Raw genomic sequence first — 12,345 nt, 5'->3', positions numbered from 1 at the left:
CCGTAGCTTGTCGTGGGTCCGGGCTCTGTAGGATTAATGTTCAAGGACATGCCGAGTCAGCGGTTATGAGAAGTCATGAAGCCCAGACGTCCCTAATTTAATCTGGTTTCTGCTCCTGCCATGCAGACTTGAGTCGTGGGAGTATTCTTGCCCGTTGTATTGTTCCCATGGACATCAAACGTCACACAAGTAGTTGTCGCTACTACTGGCTCGATGGTAGGAAATACAGTCTGGCACCCGCGATCGCGAGGATACTCGAGCTCCAGACCCAGTAGCTCCAGGCCAGCGGCCGCACATCCTCGGCGCCGTACTTCCACACGGCGAACCCGTCGACAAACCCGACAATCGTAACGAGGCCTTCGAGCGCCACGATGGCGCGCATGTTGCCCTGGTACTGCAATGCGAAAAACGAGAGGCCGAAAACCAGGTCGCGGCCGGCTTTGGAGTACAGGTGCGCTCTGAGGACGCTCTTGATCCTACTTCCGCGCGAAGCCGGGTGTACGTCGCTGGGTTCCTTCTCGTCCTCCTCTTGCCGAACCGGAAACGCGATCTCGGCCTGCGCCGGCGAAACAAGCCCCATTATGCCCAGACCCAGAAAGCAGGAGCCTAGAATATAGCCCGGCGGGATAACTGAGGGCTTGTTGAGGCTCTCGGAGAGGAGTCGCTTGAAATCCATTTTTTACAGCAGATGTAGGGAATCGAATCTGGTAGTTTATTGTTCTTCAAGAGGACAATAAAATTTACATATCAGCTACAAGTACTATCGAGTACCTGAGTTTGAATACCAGAATGACCGGCATCCGGATATTATCATTTCTACTTACGGTTGTTGCAGTCCAAAGTTTATCACATCCCAACTTTAGGTTACAGATCCGTCCATTCCATTATTCCATATCTGCTCGGGGATTTTTAGACCGATGCGGCCCCCCGCCAAAGCAATTCTGTGAGTCACGTGGATGCGACTGGAAATCTGGGGAACCAAGCGCTCGGACCAGTCAAACCAACATTTCGTTTTAGCGCGTGTCGCATTTGCGGTTTGGTAATGGATTGGTGCAATTACTGGGACGACTGGATGAATGAACTACGACCAACACCCCCTGGTATTGTAGCCTGGCGCAAGACAGAAGGGCGCTCGCACGACATCATCGCAGCCATTATCCATCAAAACAACAACCATATTGTCGCTCATCCATCGGCCAACCCATATCAATATTCTCGCCGAATCGAGCGCTATCCGATCAATATCAATTGAGTGCTGCTACGTCCATTGTGCGTCGTTAAGTCGCGGTTCGACTCTGCTGGGCCTCAAGCTGGCCTTGAGCTCGGTGGTACCAAATTACACGAAACAAGATGGGTGTTATTCGCAAGAAGACGGCCACGAGGGGTGGTGAAGGAGGTGTGAAATACGTTTGTGATGTGTGTTCGGCAGACATAACTTCGACCGTAAGTCGTTTTCTGGTTTTACCCCGTCTCCTTTTTCGTTGCTGGTCGCGTTGCCGCCTGTCCCGGACTGGTGCTGCGGCCTTGTCGGTAGCATAATGTGGCTCCCCCGTTCGATGTGTCAGCCGGTCACCGGCCGCTGCTACCTCAAACCACCGTGACACTCCCTCCTCCACTCAGCCCTCTGATGCACTTATTTCTCTATCTTACTGCGATGAAGATGAATCCTCTTTACTCATGCCTAATCACAGGTTCGAATAAGATGCGCCCACAGTGCTTGCAATGAATACGATCTCTGCGTACAATGCTTCTCGAGCGGCGCCTCAAGCGGCTCCCATCAGCCAGCCACACATTCCTACAAGGTTATCGAACAAAACTCGATACCAATATTTGATCCAGAATGGGGCGCCGACGAGGAACTCCTACTCTTAGAAGGATGCGAAATCTACGGGCTGGGTTCCTGGGCCGACATTGCTGACCACATTGGCGGCTACCGGAATAAGGACGAAGTACGTGACCATTACATCAAGACCTATGTCGAGTCCCCATGCTTCCCCTACCGAAGCGATGTCGCCCCTCCGACATGGAGCTGGCGCAGGAGATCTCGAGGGAGGAGTTCCAGGCCCGCAAGAAGAGGCGGATTGAAGAGCGCAGAGAGGCCCAGAAGAACGCCCCAGCCATGGCACCTAAGACGAAGCCCACCGCCAGTGTGCCTTCATGTCACGAGATTCAAGGCTACATGCCCGGTCGCTTGGAGTTCGAGACAGAGCATGCCAATGAAGCTGAAGAGGCGGTGCAGCTCATGCAGTTCGATCCCGGCGATGGTATCAATCCGCGAACCGGTGAACTGGAACCAGAGATGGAACTCAAGCTCACCGTCATGGATATCTACAACGCACGGTTGACGCAGCGTGTGGATAGGAAGAAGGTAGTTTTCGAACATAATCTTCTGGATTACAGGGAGAATAGTAAACTGGAGAAAAAGCGAACGAAAGAAGAGAAGGACATACTCAACAAGGCGAAACCTTTCGCGAGGATGATGAACCATGACGACTTTGAGAGTTTCTGCCAGGGCTTGGTGGACGAGTTGAACCTGCGCCAGGCCATAGCCCAACTACAAGAATGGCGGAACCTGAAGATCGGTGATCTCCGCAGTGGGGAGAAGTATGAGCAAGACAAGGCATCTAGGATTCAAAAAGCAATCCCCATGGGCTCGATGGACCGCGAGCGCTTGGCAACCGCCCAGCGATCCAAACAAAATACACAACCAGAACCTCCGAGTGGTGCGGCTTTACTAATCGCACCCGAGTTGCCTTATCGACCAGCTACGACCGGTGCCACTCCACACAACGCTATGGATGGCACTAATCTCGAGGCGAAGCCATCCATCAATGGGCATGCTGCCGCTAACGGCGCCCCGAACGGTGTGGTTGCCAACGGCACCGGTCCGGCGGCGAACACGCGGCAGAAATTCATCTCGCAGCCCATCTCGGGCGTGCAGCCGCTCAACCTCAGCCAGGACAACCCACCGGACCTGCACCTCCTCACGCCCGAGGAGGCCGAGCTGTGCAAGGTGTCACGGCTGCAGCCGAAGCCGTACCTGATGATCAAAGAGCAGGTTCTCAAGGAGGCACTCAAGGGCAACGGCATGCTCAAGAAGAAGCAGGTCAAGGAGATCTGCCGGCTGGACTCGCAGAAGGGCGGCAGGATTTTCGACTTCTTTATCAACTCTGGATGGATCGGCAAGGCCTAGTTAGACAGAGCTCGTTCGGAGACGAAGAGGATATCACATGCGCCTCGAATATGAGCTAGCTACTCCCAGTGCTGCCTGAGTAACCCTCCAACGTAGGAGGAAGATGCAGCAAGACGGCCTTGCGCATCCATTTATAATTATGAAGCTTGCGCGTACCCCGGGATGCAAGCACAAACCGTACCTCTTACTACACGCAGATGATACCTACTTAGTTATGCATATATGAACATAACGACTCGGAATGAGCGGTTGGCAGTCCAAGTTGCTCTGCCTCTGAACCTATGTGACAATTCTATTCCCTAGGTGAATATTGTATATTCTTGGCATCACCTGTTGCTTTACGCTACTGCTTTTTGGAAAGTCAACGACTGCATGGTCACGAGTCGCTTCTCAACATCTGTGACTGGCGGTTCCGTCTCCAAGCCGGCACAATAATTGACACCTGTACATATCGAGTCGTAAAGTCACCTCATTTCTCGAGTCACAATCAGTCCTATACATGAATGGAATGACCGGGACTGGATTGCTGTTTTGTCATCGTACTTATCGTGCGTCCAATGCATCAGGTCATATTTGTAAATCTATGTACAGTTGTTTGCTGGTGAGCCGTTGCTATGTACCATGTAGCTTCGCAGTCTCCGTTCGAAAGAAGTCATCAACATACGCCCATTCCATGCTTTCACTCACTAACCCCCTCCCTCAAGTTGAACTAGAAAGTATGTGTTTCACTTCCGTGAAAGGAACACAGGACCTTGGCCGTTTAAACGCATTGAGAGTCTGTCACATTTCTTGTCAGCCGTGATACAGCATGAAGAAGCAGACGGAGATGCCTCATAACTTACAGTACTCGTTGGTGGCAGAGCAGGTGCTGCCACTCGCGCAGGCGGTGCAGCCGCTGAAGCCACTGCCGCCGCACTGGCCGTACCTGGCCACCGAGCAGCCGTCGCCGCTGCCGGGGTTGCTGGTCGGGACGGAGGCGACTGTGGAGGTTTTCAGCGTCGTCGAGGGCACGGGGGCGGGCTGCGGGTCGGAGGAACCACCACCGCTGCCGCTACCGCTGCCGCTACAGGTGAACACCGAGGGGCCGGGCACCGTGTAGCTGGTGAGGCCGTTGTAGATGTTGGCCGTGTAGCCCGGGTCCGTGTCCTTGAAGGCGCCCGGGATGCTGACGGTGGGGCCGGGCGAGGCGCTGCCCCCGCCGGAGACCTTGATCTGGGCGCAGCTGGTGTAGAACTGGGGAAGGAGGAGGGAAATTTCAGAGTCAGCTTAGCTGTCGCTTGGGCGGTCGAGAGATGGAGAGAGATGGAGAGCTAGGAGGGTATTCATTTACCTGAGGGATACCCGCGGGCCAGGGGTTGTGAATGCCCAACTGCGAGATGCGCAGGAGGTACTCGCCGTCGGGGACGCAGGTCGGGATGTTGAAGCTGTAGGAGCCGTCGAGCTTCCACGACGCCTGGCCGCCGCTGAAGGTTGCGCCCCAGTCCTTGATCTTGAACCAGCCGCCGCTGCCGTCGTACTCGGCCACCGAGCCGGGGGCCTTGGACATGTAGCTGGATGCCCAAGCGTGTCAGCTCTCTTTTCTTTTCTTCTTTTCTTTTCATGTTGTAGGAAACTCACATGGAAGTGGGACCCTGGTGGTAGACGGGCGTGTCCAGGGTGAAGGTGAAGGAGTCGCCCGCCTTGACGGCGACGGTGTCGGTGCCGGCACCCGTGGCGCCCACGTTGCAGCGCAGGTCGTTGGAGGCCAGGTCGGTCACGGGCGAGTTGCCGTTGCTGTTCTTGCGGATATACTGGTAGACGGACCCCTTGGTGCTGCCGATGTCGAGCTGCTGGAAGATGTAGTGGGCCGACACCTCGCTGGCGGCCAGCGAGAGCGCCGCGGCGGTCAGGACTCTCTTCATCTTGATTGATGGAAGTGCAACAAACAAAGAAGTAACTATGGTCTCTGAGAGAGATTAACGGTCGATGGACGACTGACTGACGGGTAGGGGAGCGAGCAGTAGAGGGCGAACAACCAGGGAAGAGGTAAACCTGCTGAACACGGTCGAGGGAGGGTCGTTATATATCGAACAATATGCCGAGAGGCACCCTATATCCCGCAGACGGCTACACAACTCCATTCAGATCGAGGAAATGGGCCGTGATCCACATCACGCACGCGCTTTTATTTACCTACGCATCCCGCCGTGCTTGCATTCTCGTTACCAGAGATGGGTAGCGTTCGGCTTATGGCCCGAAACCCATTCCATCCCAAGGACACAAACCCACAAACGGCCGCCTACACCAGAGTTCTATCCCCTTTCCGCAAGAAAAGATGCGGAAGGGCTCAGGGTTCACCCAATCCAGTCCCGTCTGGGCTTCCCGATTGGGAAGTACGGACTCTGGGCCGCCGCCTAGTTGTGGGCCAAACCACCCCTGTCCAGGTTGGCATCAGCGGCTCAGTTGTCCACCAATCCCGGAGGCTCATTCGATATTAAAGATTAAATAAAACACATCGATTTGGGCCGTTTCGATGGGATTTGCCATCGGTGATTCGTCTGTCGCTGCCCATGAGCATTCTGTCTGATACAGACTTCCCCATCGGCGCTGGGCATATTTCTTGGCAAAAAGTGGCACGCACGTATACGGCATCCTGCACGCTCGTGCGAGAGGCATGCGGCGCCCGCTTCGATGTGGTGGCATCGTCTCCCGGGATGCCAAGTGTTGGTCTGGGTTATTAGCTATCGAATCTGCGACTGGTATCTACGTATAGGGCCGATAAACATGGCACTAACGTCGGTATAAGAAACCGCATCGCAGGACCGCAGCGTGATAGAACCGACCAACGAGCGGATAGGAGATGCTGGGAACATCATTTGACTGCCTTGCTCCTTCCTCTTATTTCACCCTGGACTGGACAAAGTGTGCGAGGAGTTGGTTCAGTTCTCATCAACATCAGCAGCTTGAATAATAAATGCCATAGCCGCCGCGTCTTTCTGATCTTCTTGATCACTGCTCTTGATTAACAAAGCCAACCGCCACCTACTAATTCCTTTCTACGATCTGTAAACGCACAGTTTCCAGGCTAGAGTAAATGCTAGAAACCAAGGTTTGTTACCAAGAAGGACAATAACTTGGCCTGGGACGTTCCAGCGTAGTCCGGGTGCAGATCTGAATTTCTTTGCTGCATATGACCAGCAGTGTAGATATCAGGTCAGATAAGCTCGCCAAATAGATAAATGGAGCCCAGATTCCCTGTCCGGACACCTGTACCTTCTCATCGTTTGACGGACCCAAGGGCCCGATGCATGCTATTCTCACAGTGCTGGTTTCTGGTCACCCATGCTCCAATGTGGTTGTAGAAGGTGGCCAATAACTCGCCAGTGTGACTAGCTTATAATCTGGAAACCTTTTCCTTCGGCTTATCAGGGTCGATTTGGGTGGGGGGGGCAGGGGGGGGGAAGTAGCATTTGCTTACAAACTGCATGCCATCATAATCCTCCCAAATCTATTTTCTTCAGGGACCAAAGGATATGCGTCAAGTCCATGTCAGAAGAGGACGAGTGGTTGATATGTGGCTACCCGCACAGGGAGTTGAACACTAGACGTGCTCTTGGGAAATGTGCCATGCCTTGTGGAGCGAACGAGGTCCAGATACCCCTAAGTGGGTATGATAACGATATCTCCGTTGGCAATATCTTATGTTATATGCCGACTGGCGATCCCAAATCAAGATTTTCCCCCAGTGTCAAAGCCGCTGTGGTCTTTATTTGGTACATGCCCAATCAAATGTAGTATACTGGTATACGATTCGGATATAGCTAAAAACTAATTTGGTCATAATCCTTCCCTCCAGGTGAATTCTTGGATGTTACCCTCCAATCAAGTTTAGGTAATTACGTTGAATTACTATATGTTTGCGTATCTGAAAGGATATATTATGTTGGCCAATTTTTAATTTTTAATTACATTTGTGATACTGAAAAACAACAATTCCATGCATACTGAACTTCACGCAATCCTCGAATGTGTGTTTGGCGCGATGCCACAGCTTTAGCAGCAGCAGATGGTACAAGGATGACCTTCAGAGGCGTAACAGCCCGGAAGATTCATTGCCAGGACATAGGATTTCGGGCTGCACGTGTTTCTGTTGAAGCGATATGAAAAGGGGTAAGTTGCCATTTGGAGCGGCGGAGAGCACCGGGGTGGTAACCTAGTGTGGGTGTGGCCGCGGCCGGTTCATCGTCCCGTGCGGCTTCCCGGAAGAGCGGGGGGATCTCCGGAGCCATCATCATGCGGGGCTGTTCGAAAAAGCTCATTACCATACCTACCGAGTCTACTTACCGATATATAAAAATAGGCAGGTATGCACGAACATGATGCTGTTATCGAGAAGCAAGCATAGTAAGCTGAAGACAAGAGTCCTGAGGTTGTGCAAAAAAGAATTGGGCTTGGCAAAGTCAGCTGACGGTGGCCCGTGATGTAGGCATGAGTCGGTGAATCGAACCAGACCTGGCAAGCAGGAGGATAAGGCTCTCAAAGCACCATGCCGCTGTTCACAGTATATGTACTTAGGCAACTAAGTAACTACTGTTACACAATCTCTTTCGGTCTCGGCCGCTGGTGGCGGCTTATCGTCGTACAACCGATACTGCCCAGACTCCATGCTCTGTCTGGAGCGACGATCCTCGGGAGCTTCGGGACCTCTGCATAGTGCGCATACGGGATTGCACCGCGGAGGGATTGGACCTAGGGCTTATTGATGACAGCAATTGCGCCGTGTCTGAGTGACGGAGGGATTAGACTCTACCTTGGCGTTGGTTCATTCATATGTCAATACGAAGAGTGCGTCAGGCTAAGCCCAGGGTTATTTCGGAAAAGAGGCCGAAATGGAGTTATCCCAACCTACTACAGATACGGGTTCGAGCTACCCCCCCCCAAAAAACAGAAATCGTCATTCAATAACCGCTAAAAAATACTGTTGCAAGTCGTTCGAATTTTCTTTTCGCGGGAACCCTTTTAGCTCACGCACGCTACTTTACATAGACAATCCTTCCAGATAGACGGGCTGCCAAGCGACTCAATGCTAATGTGTACAACACATGGGTCTCGGTATATGTAACCGTAACACCTACTAAGCTTAGATTCCACGTGATACTATTCGGGAATCTCGTGGTGGAATTGGCTAGGTTCTAGAAGGCGAGATTATCCATACTCATTATCTTGAAAGCGGTCGGGTGTCTCAGCACAACAGCAGGTATGTGTACATGTAAGGACAAAAGTAGATGCCTATAGCAAACACGGAAATCGGCATTCTAGAGCTTGTTTGCTTGTCGCTTCTGGCACAGCCTGGCGCCGCCCATCCTCCATGGCGCTTATCTCAGGGATCTCTCTGTCTCCGCAGCGGGATCAGGGGAGGAGCCCAGAAGTCAGAAAGTGCAGGCGAGGCCAGGGGTTCGTTGGAAAGAAAAGGTGTCCGTTGCGGGAAGGGAAGGAAGGAATGGAGAATGGGGTAGCTGGCTGGCATCTTTACAGAAAATGCAAAGGCTTCATACCATGTACTAGCGGCCAGCTGAACTGAGGTTTGCTAGTAAACTATGCATTTCTCAATATGCGATAGTATGGGGGCGTTTTATTTTTCTTCGGATGCCAAGATGTCGCAAACGTGTATTAGGGGTATTAGAGGCCGGCAAAACATTGGATCCATTCACATTAGACTTAGCAGGAGAAGCAGAATTCGACTGTAGTAAGTTATTGCCAAGTCGCGTAGACGGAATACGTGAAAGAAGAAGACATAATGACGAGGCTCTGTGATGGATGTCGGGAATTGAATGGCTATTTTTGGAGTACGGGCGGAGACGGCACTGTAGGTAAGAGACGCCATAGTAACCTTAGGTACCAGTCGCAGCTGACCGACAGGGATCGGCTGTGTGTAGATTCAACACCAGCCAACGACGTAAAGACGCAGCAGGACCAGGTGAACGAAAAGGAGGGAAAGTCTTCGCAATCATCATCTTTGCTTCCCCATTCTTCCCGTAGTGCCAAGCTTGCTACTCTGTTCGTTGTTTCGCGTCCGGACACCGAGTCACGAGTGTTGCTAAACCCAAGACAATCGAATTAGAAAGTGAGTAGGAGGGAGGTACATACACCTTTTGAAGGCCGCGCACGCTAAATTAGATTGATGATTTCCTCTCTTGCTCCATGTCCAATCGCTCTCGGGGCGTATATACATTTATACCCTTACATACCCAACCTGCCTTTCCATTTCCTATGTTTGTTGCTCGCCTTTTGTTTTTGTTTTGTAGCCTTCTAATGATTGACGAAGTGTTCTAAAGGTGTACCCAAAGAAGCGACGCCGGCAAGATTGCATCGATCGCCCCATTGCGCAAACGTCCATGCCACCTCCCTGGGAATTGAGAGAGAGCCTCGTTTCATAAAAGCGATCCACCATTGGCGCCTTGCCGCTTTTCCGCGTCGCTAGCACTCGTCATCGCACCCGGCACATTCCACGCAGCCGGGCTCGATCGTCTTGCCAGATACTCCTGAAAAGTCAAGGGAGGGTGAGGCTTGGTCTCTTCTCTCGCTCTCTCCCTCCCTCCTAATCGGACGGATTGGGGGTGGAACGGATTTCGCTTTTCGCTTCTATATACTACCTATCATGCACGTTGCTCATCGCCTACTACCACAGCAGCTCGTGGCCTCGATGTCTCGACGCAACCTCTTACTCCCCGCCTGTGCCATACTACTCCTTCTCGCCGTCTGGAGCTGGCGACTCCAGCCGACATCCTTCGAATGGTCTGGAACTGGCGGTAGGGGCCACGGCCCAATCGCAGGCGTCCTACAGCCACCCGCCCCGAACACGGTCGACCTGTCCGATCCCGAGGCGCCTTTCGTCGGCTGGCCATTGCAGCGCGTTTGCGACGAGGCGACGTACGTCGAGGGGCTGGTCTTCATCTGCGACAACAACTCGGGCGGTATTGGCAACATTCGCAACTACATCCAGACGTGCGTGAGATACGCCATCGAAGCCGGCGCAACCTCGTTGGTCATGCCCAAGATTCGTCAACGTTCCGCAGACAATTTAGAAAACCTCTTTACCGACTACCTTCCCCTCTCCTATATGTTCGATGAGGAGCACTTTAAGCACGCATGGACGACCTACTGCCCACAGATTACGCTCTATGGTAACGTGACCGACATTCCAAACTACATCAGGGCCGTCGATGGCCAGCCCGCCATCCAAGAGATTACGCCAAAGGAGTTCGGAAACCGTGGAGGCTGTGACTGGAAGGACCAGAACCGGCACACGGATCGCTTCGGCCAAACCTTCCGGGGATGGCTAAGGAACGAGACCTATGGAACACCGCCTACGAAGGAGACGCCTCGCCTTATTCGCTTCAAATGGGGGGTGCTGTGGGATTGGCCGGTTTACAAGGATGGCCCCGAGTTTGCAGCCACCTTCGGGCATCTTCTCAAGTTCAATAAACAACTACTGCGCTTGGGCAAGGTGGTGCTCAAGAATATGCACGGCTTCGCAAAGAGCCAGGGCGCTGCCTCGGGGGAGTTCTTGGGTGCTCATCTACGAACCGAATCCGACGCGATGAGCTTCTGGCCGGTATACGACACGCAAGCTCCGGCGTACCTCGACAAGGCCATCGAACGAGGTTTCAAAGCGGCCTATTTGGCAACGGGCAATAGCACGGAGGCGAAGAAGTTTGCAAACGATGCTGCCGAGAAGGCCAACCTGCGCGTCGTTACCAAGCGCGAGCTGTTGACGGACAAAGACCGCGAGGAGCTCGACTCGCTCACGTGGGATCAGCAAGGTCTGGTCGATTTCATTGCCCTACTGGGGAGCACCTACTTTGTTGGCCCCATGCCCAGTAGCTTCTCGGTCTACATGACTCTCAAGCGTCACCTCAAGACGGGTGGTATATATTACCGACCCTACAAGCCAGGCACGGACGGGGATGGGTTCAGTTACATGGTGGGGCACTTTGATCAGTATTGGGAGGACTGGCTGTTCATGTTCGATGGCATGTGGCCCTAAACGAATTGGAATGAGCTCACCACCTGTGTATGGTTTTCTATCACTGTACTAAAAGCATTCAATACCCGGCGTTTTGGGGGAAACAGGTTTTGTAAAGGCAATACAGCATTGTTTCGAACTAGGCTCTTTCTTCGTCATCCTACATCGCTTTTTCTTTCCTACCTGTGTCGTGAAACTTGCGCCGACCTCTGGAGTTTCGTGTTGAAGACGCTTATGCAACTTGGCAATTTTATGCATGTAACAGACCCATCGCGGGGTTGGCAACCACTGACGTACCGTACCAACTTCTGGAATTCAAGTTGGTGGCCGTTGTACTTCTTTGTTGGGCTGTATCCTACCAAGTTCCTCCCACTACACATAAACTCGTTTACGGTACTCTCTTCGGCAACTAGAGTCTTCATCCTCGATTACGCCTGACCTTCCCGGCAGCATGTCGTTGGTAACCCTATGCTTGAAGAGGATGCAGGCTACGGAGCTGGCTAGCATGATGCTGGCAGCCCAGGCTGTGGGCTTGAACAGTGACGCATCGAAGATCGCGGTTGTGGACGTGCGAGATGACGGTATGGACTTCTAGGCAGCTGCACATGTTTGCCGCCCCTCTCCTTCTCTCTTCATCTAGGAAATCTTCCTCCCAGGCGACTGACCAGAGCATTGCGCACAACAGACTACATAGGCGGCCACATCCAGGGCTCCCTCAACTTCCCCTCGCGCTCCCTCGACGCCATGATGCCGACGCTGCTGCGCAAGCTCGAGGGCAAGGAGACGGTCGTGTTCCACTGCGCCCTGTCGCAGCAGCGCGGGCCCTCGGCGGCACTGCGGTACCTGCGCGAGAAGGAGGCCGCGGGCGATGCCAACAAGACCAAGAAGCCGGACGACGTGACACAACAGCAGCAGCAGCAGACAGTCTATATACTGGATCGAGGTTTTGTGGGCTGGCAGGAGAAGTACGGTCCCGATGAGCGGTTGACTGAGGCGTACCGCAAGGAAATTTGGGAGGATTACTGAAGAAGGAAGACAAGTGACGATCGAGTACGAGGGGAACGAGGCACTGGGCGGGTTATAAGACCCTTCACTCTCAGCAGTCACCGTGCGGCCTTTTATGGGGATAACTCGTCCGCCTCTAGAG

At 53.1% G+C, this 12,345-nt stretch overlaps 5 protein-coding genes across 5 annotated transcripts; 3 read left to right on the top strand and 2 right to left on the bottom strand.

Moving 5' to 3' along the window:
• Positions 1-202: 202 nt before the first annotated feature.
• PG994_012862 (uncharacterized protein) lies at positions 203-676 on the bottom strand (the record flags this gene model as incomplete). The annotated part of the gene is made up of 1 exon (XM_066864271.1): positions 203-676. One exon carries the CDS (start codon positions 674-676, stop codon positions 203-205), a length of 474 nt encoding a protein of 157 aa, XP_066709232.1.
• A 674-nt stretch (positions 677-1,350) lies between these two features.
• On the top strand, positions 1,351-3,193 carry PG994_012861 (transcriptional coactivator HFI1/ADA1; the record flags this gene model as incomplete). The annotated part of the gene is made up of 3 exons (XM_066864270.1): positions 1,351-1,443; positions 1,692-1,949; positions 2,006-3,193. The coding sequence occupies 3 exons, from the start codon at positions 1,351-1,353 to the stop codon at positions 3,191-3,193; spliced, it is 1,539 nt and encodes a 512-aa protein (XP_066709231.1).
• A 760-nt stretch (positions 3,194-3,953) lies between these two features.
• PG994_012860 (glycoside hydrolase family 61 protein) lies at positions 3,954-5,094 on the bottom strand (the record flags this gene model as incomplete). Its single annotated transcript, XM_066864269.1, has 4 exons — positions 3,954-3,970; positions 4,036-4,426; positions 4,524-4,743; positions 4,811-5,094. 4 exons carry the CDS (start codon positions 5,092-5,094, stop codon positions 3,954-3,956), a joined length of 912 nt encoding a protein of 303 aa, XP_066709230.1.
• A 4,736-nt stretch (positions 5,095-9,830) lies between these two features.
• PG994_012859 (uncharacterized protein) lies at positions 9,831-11,219 on the top strand (the record flags this gene model as incomplete). Its single annotated transcript, XM_066864268.1, has 1 exon — positions 9,831-11,219. The coding sequence occupies one exon, from the start codon at positions 9,831-9,833 to the stop codon at positions 11,217-11,219; it is 1,389 nt and encodes a 462-aa protein (XP_066709229.1).
• Positions 11,220-11,649: 430 nt separating this feature from the next.
• Positions 11,650-12,224, top strand: PG994_012858 (Rhodanese-like protein; the record flags this gene model as incomplete). Its single annotated transcript, XM_066864267.1, has 2 exons — positions 11,650-11,779; positions 11,839-12,224. The coding sequence occupies 2 exons, from the start codon at positions 11,650-11,652 to the stop codon at positions 12,222-12,224; spliced, it is 516 nt and encodes a 171-aa protein (XP_066709228.1).
• Positions 12,225-12,345: the final 121 nt, after the last annotated feature.

This window comes from Apiospora phragmitis (assembly GCF_038363925.1).
Source record: "Apiospora phragmitis strain CBS 135458 chromosome Unknown utg000011l:1.0-3236445.0:1.0-3240683.0, whole genome shotgun sequence".
Classification (NCBI taxonomy): domain Eukaryota; kingdom Fungi; phylum Ascomycota; class Sordariomycetes; order Amphisphaeriales; family Apiosporaceae; genus Apiospora; species Apiospora phragmitis.
This window is presented reverse-complemented; position numbering and strand designations above follow the sequence as displayed.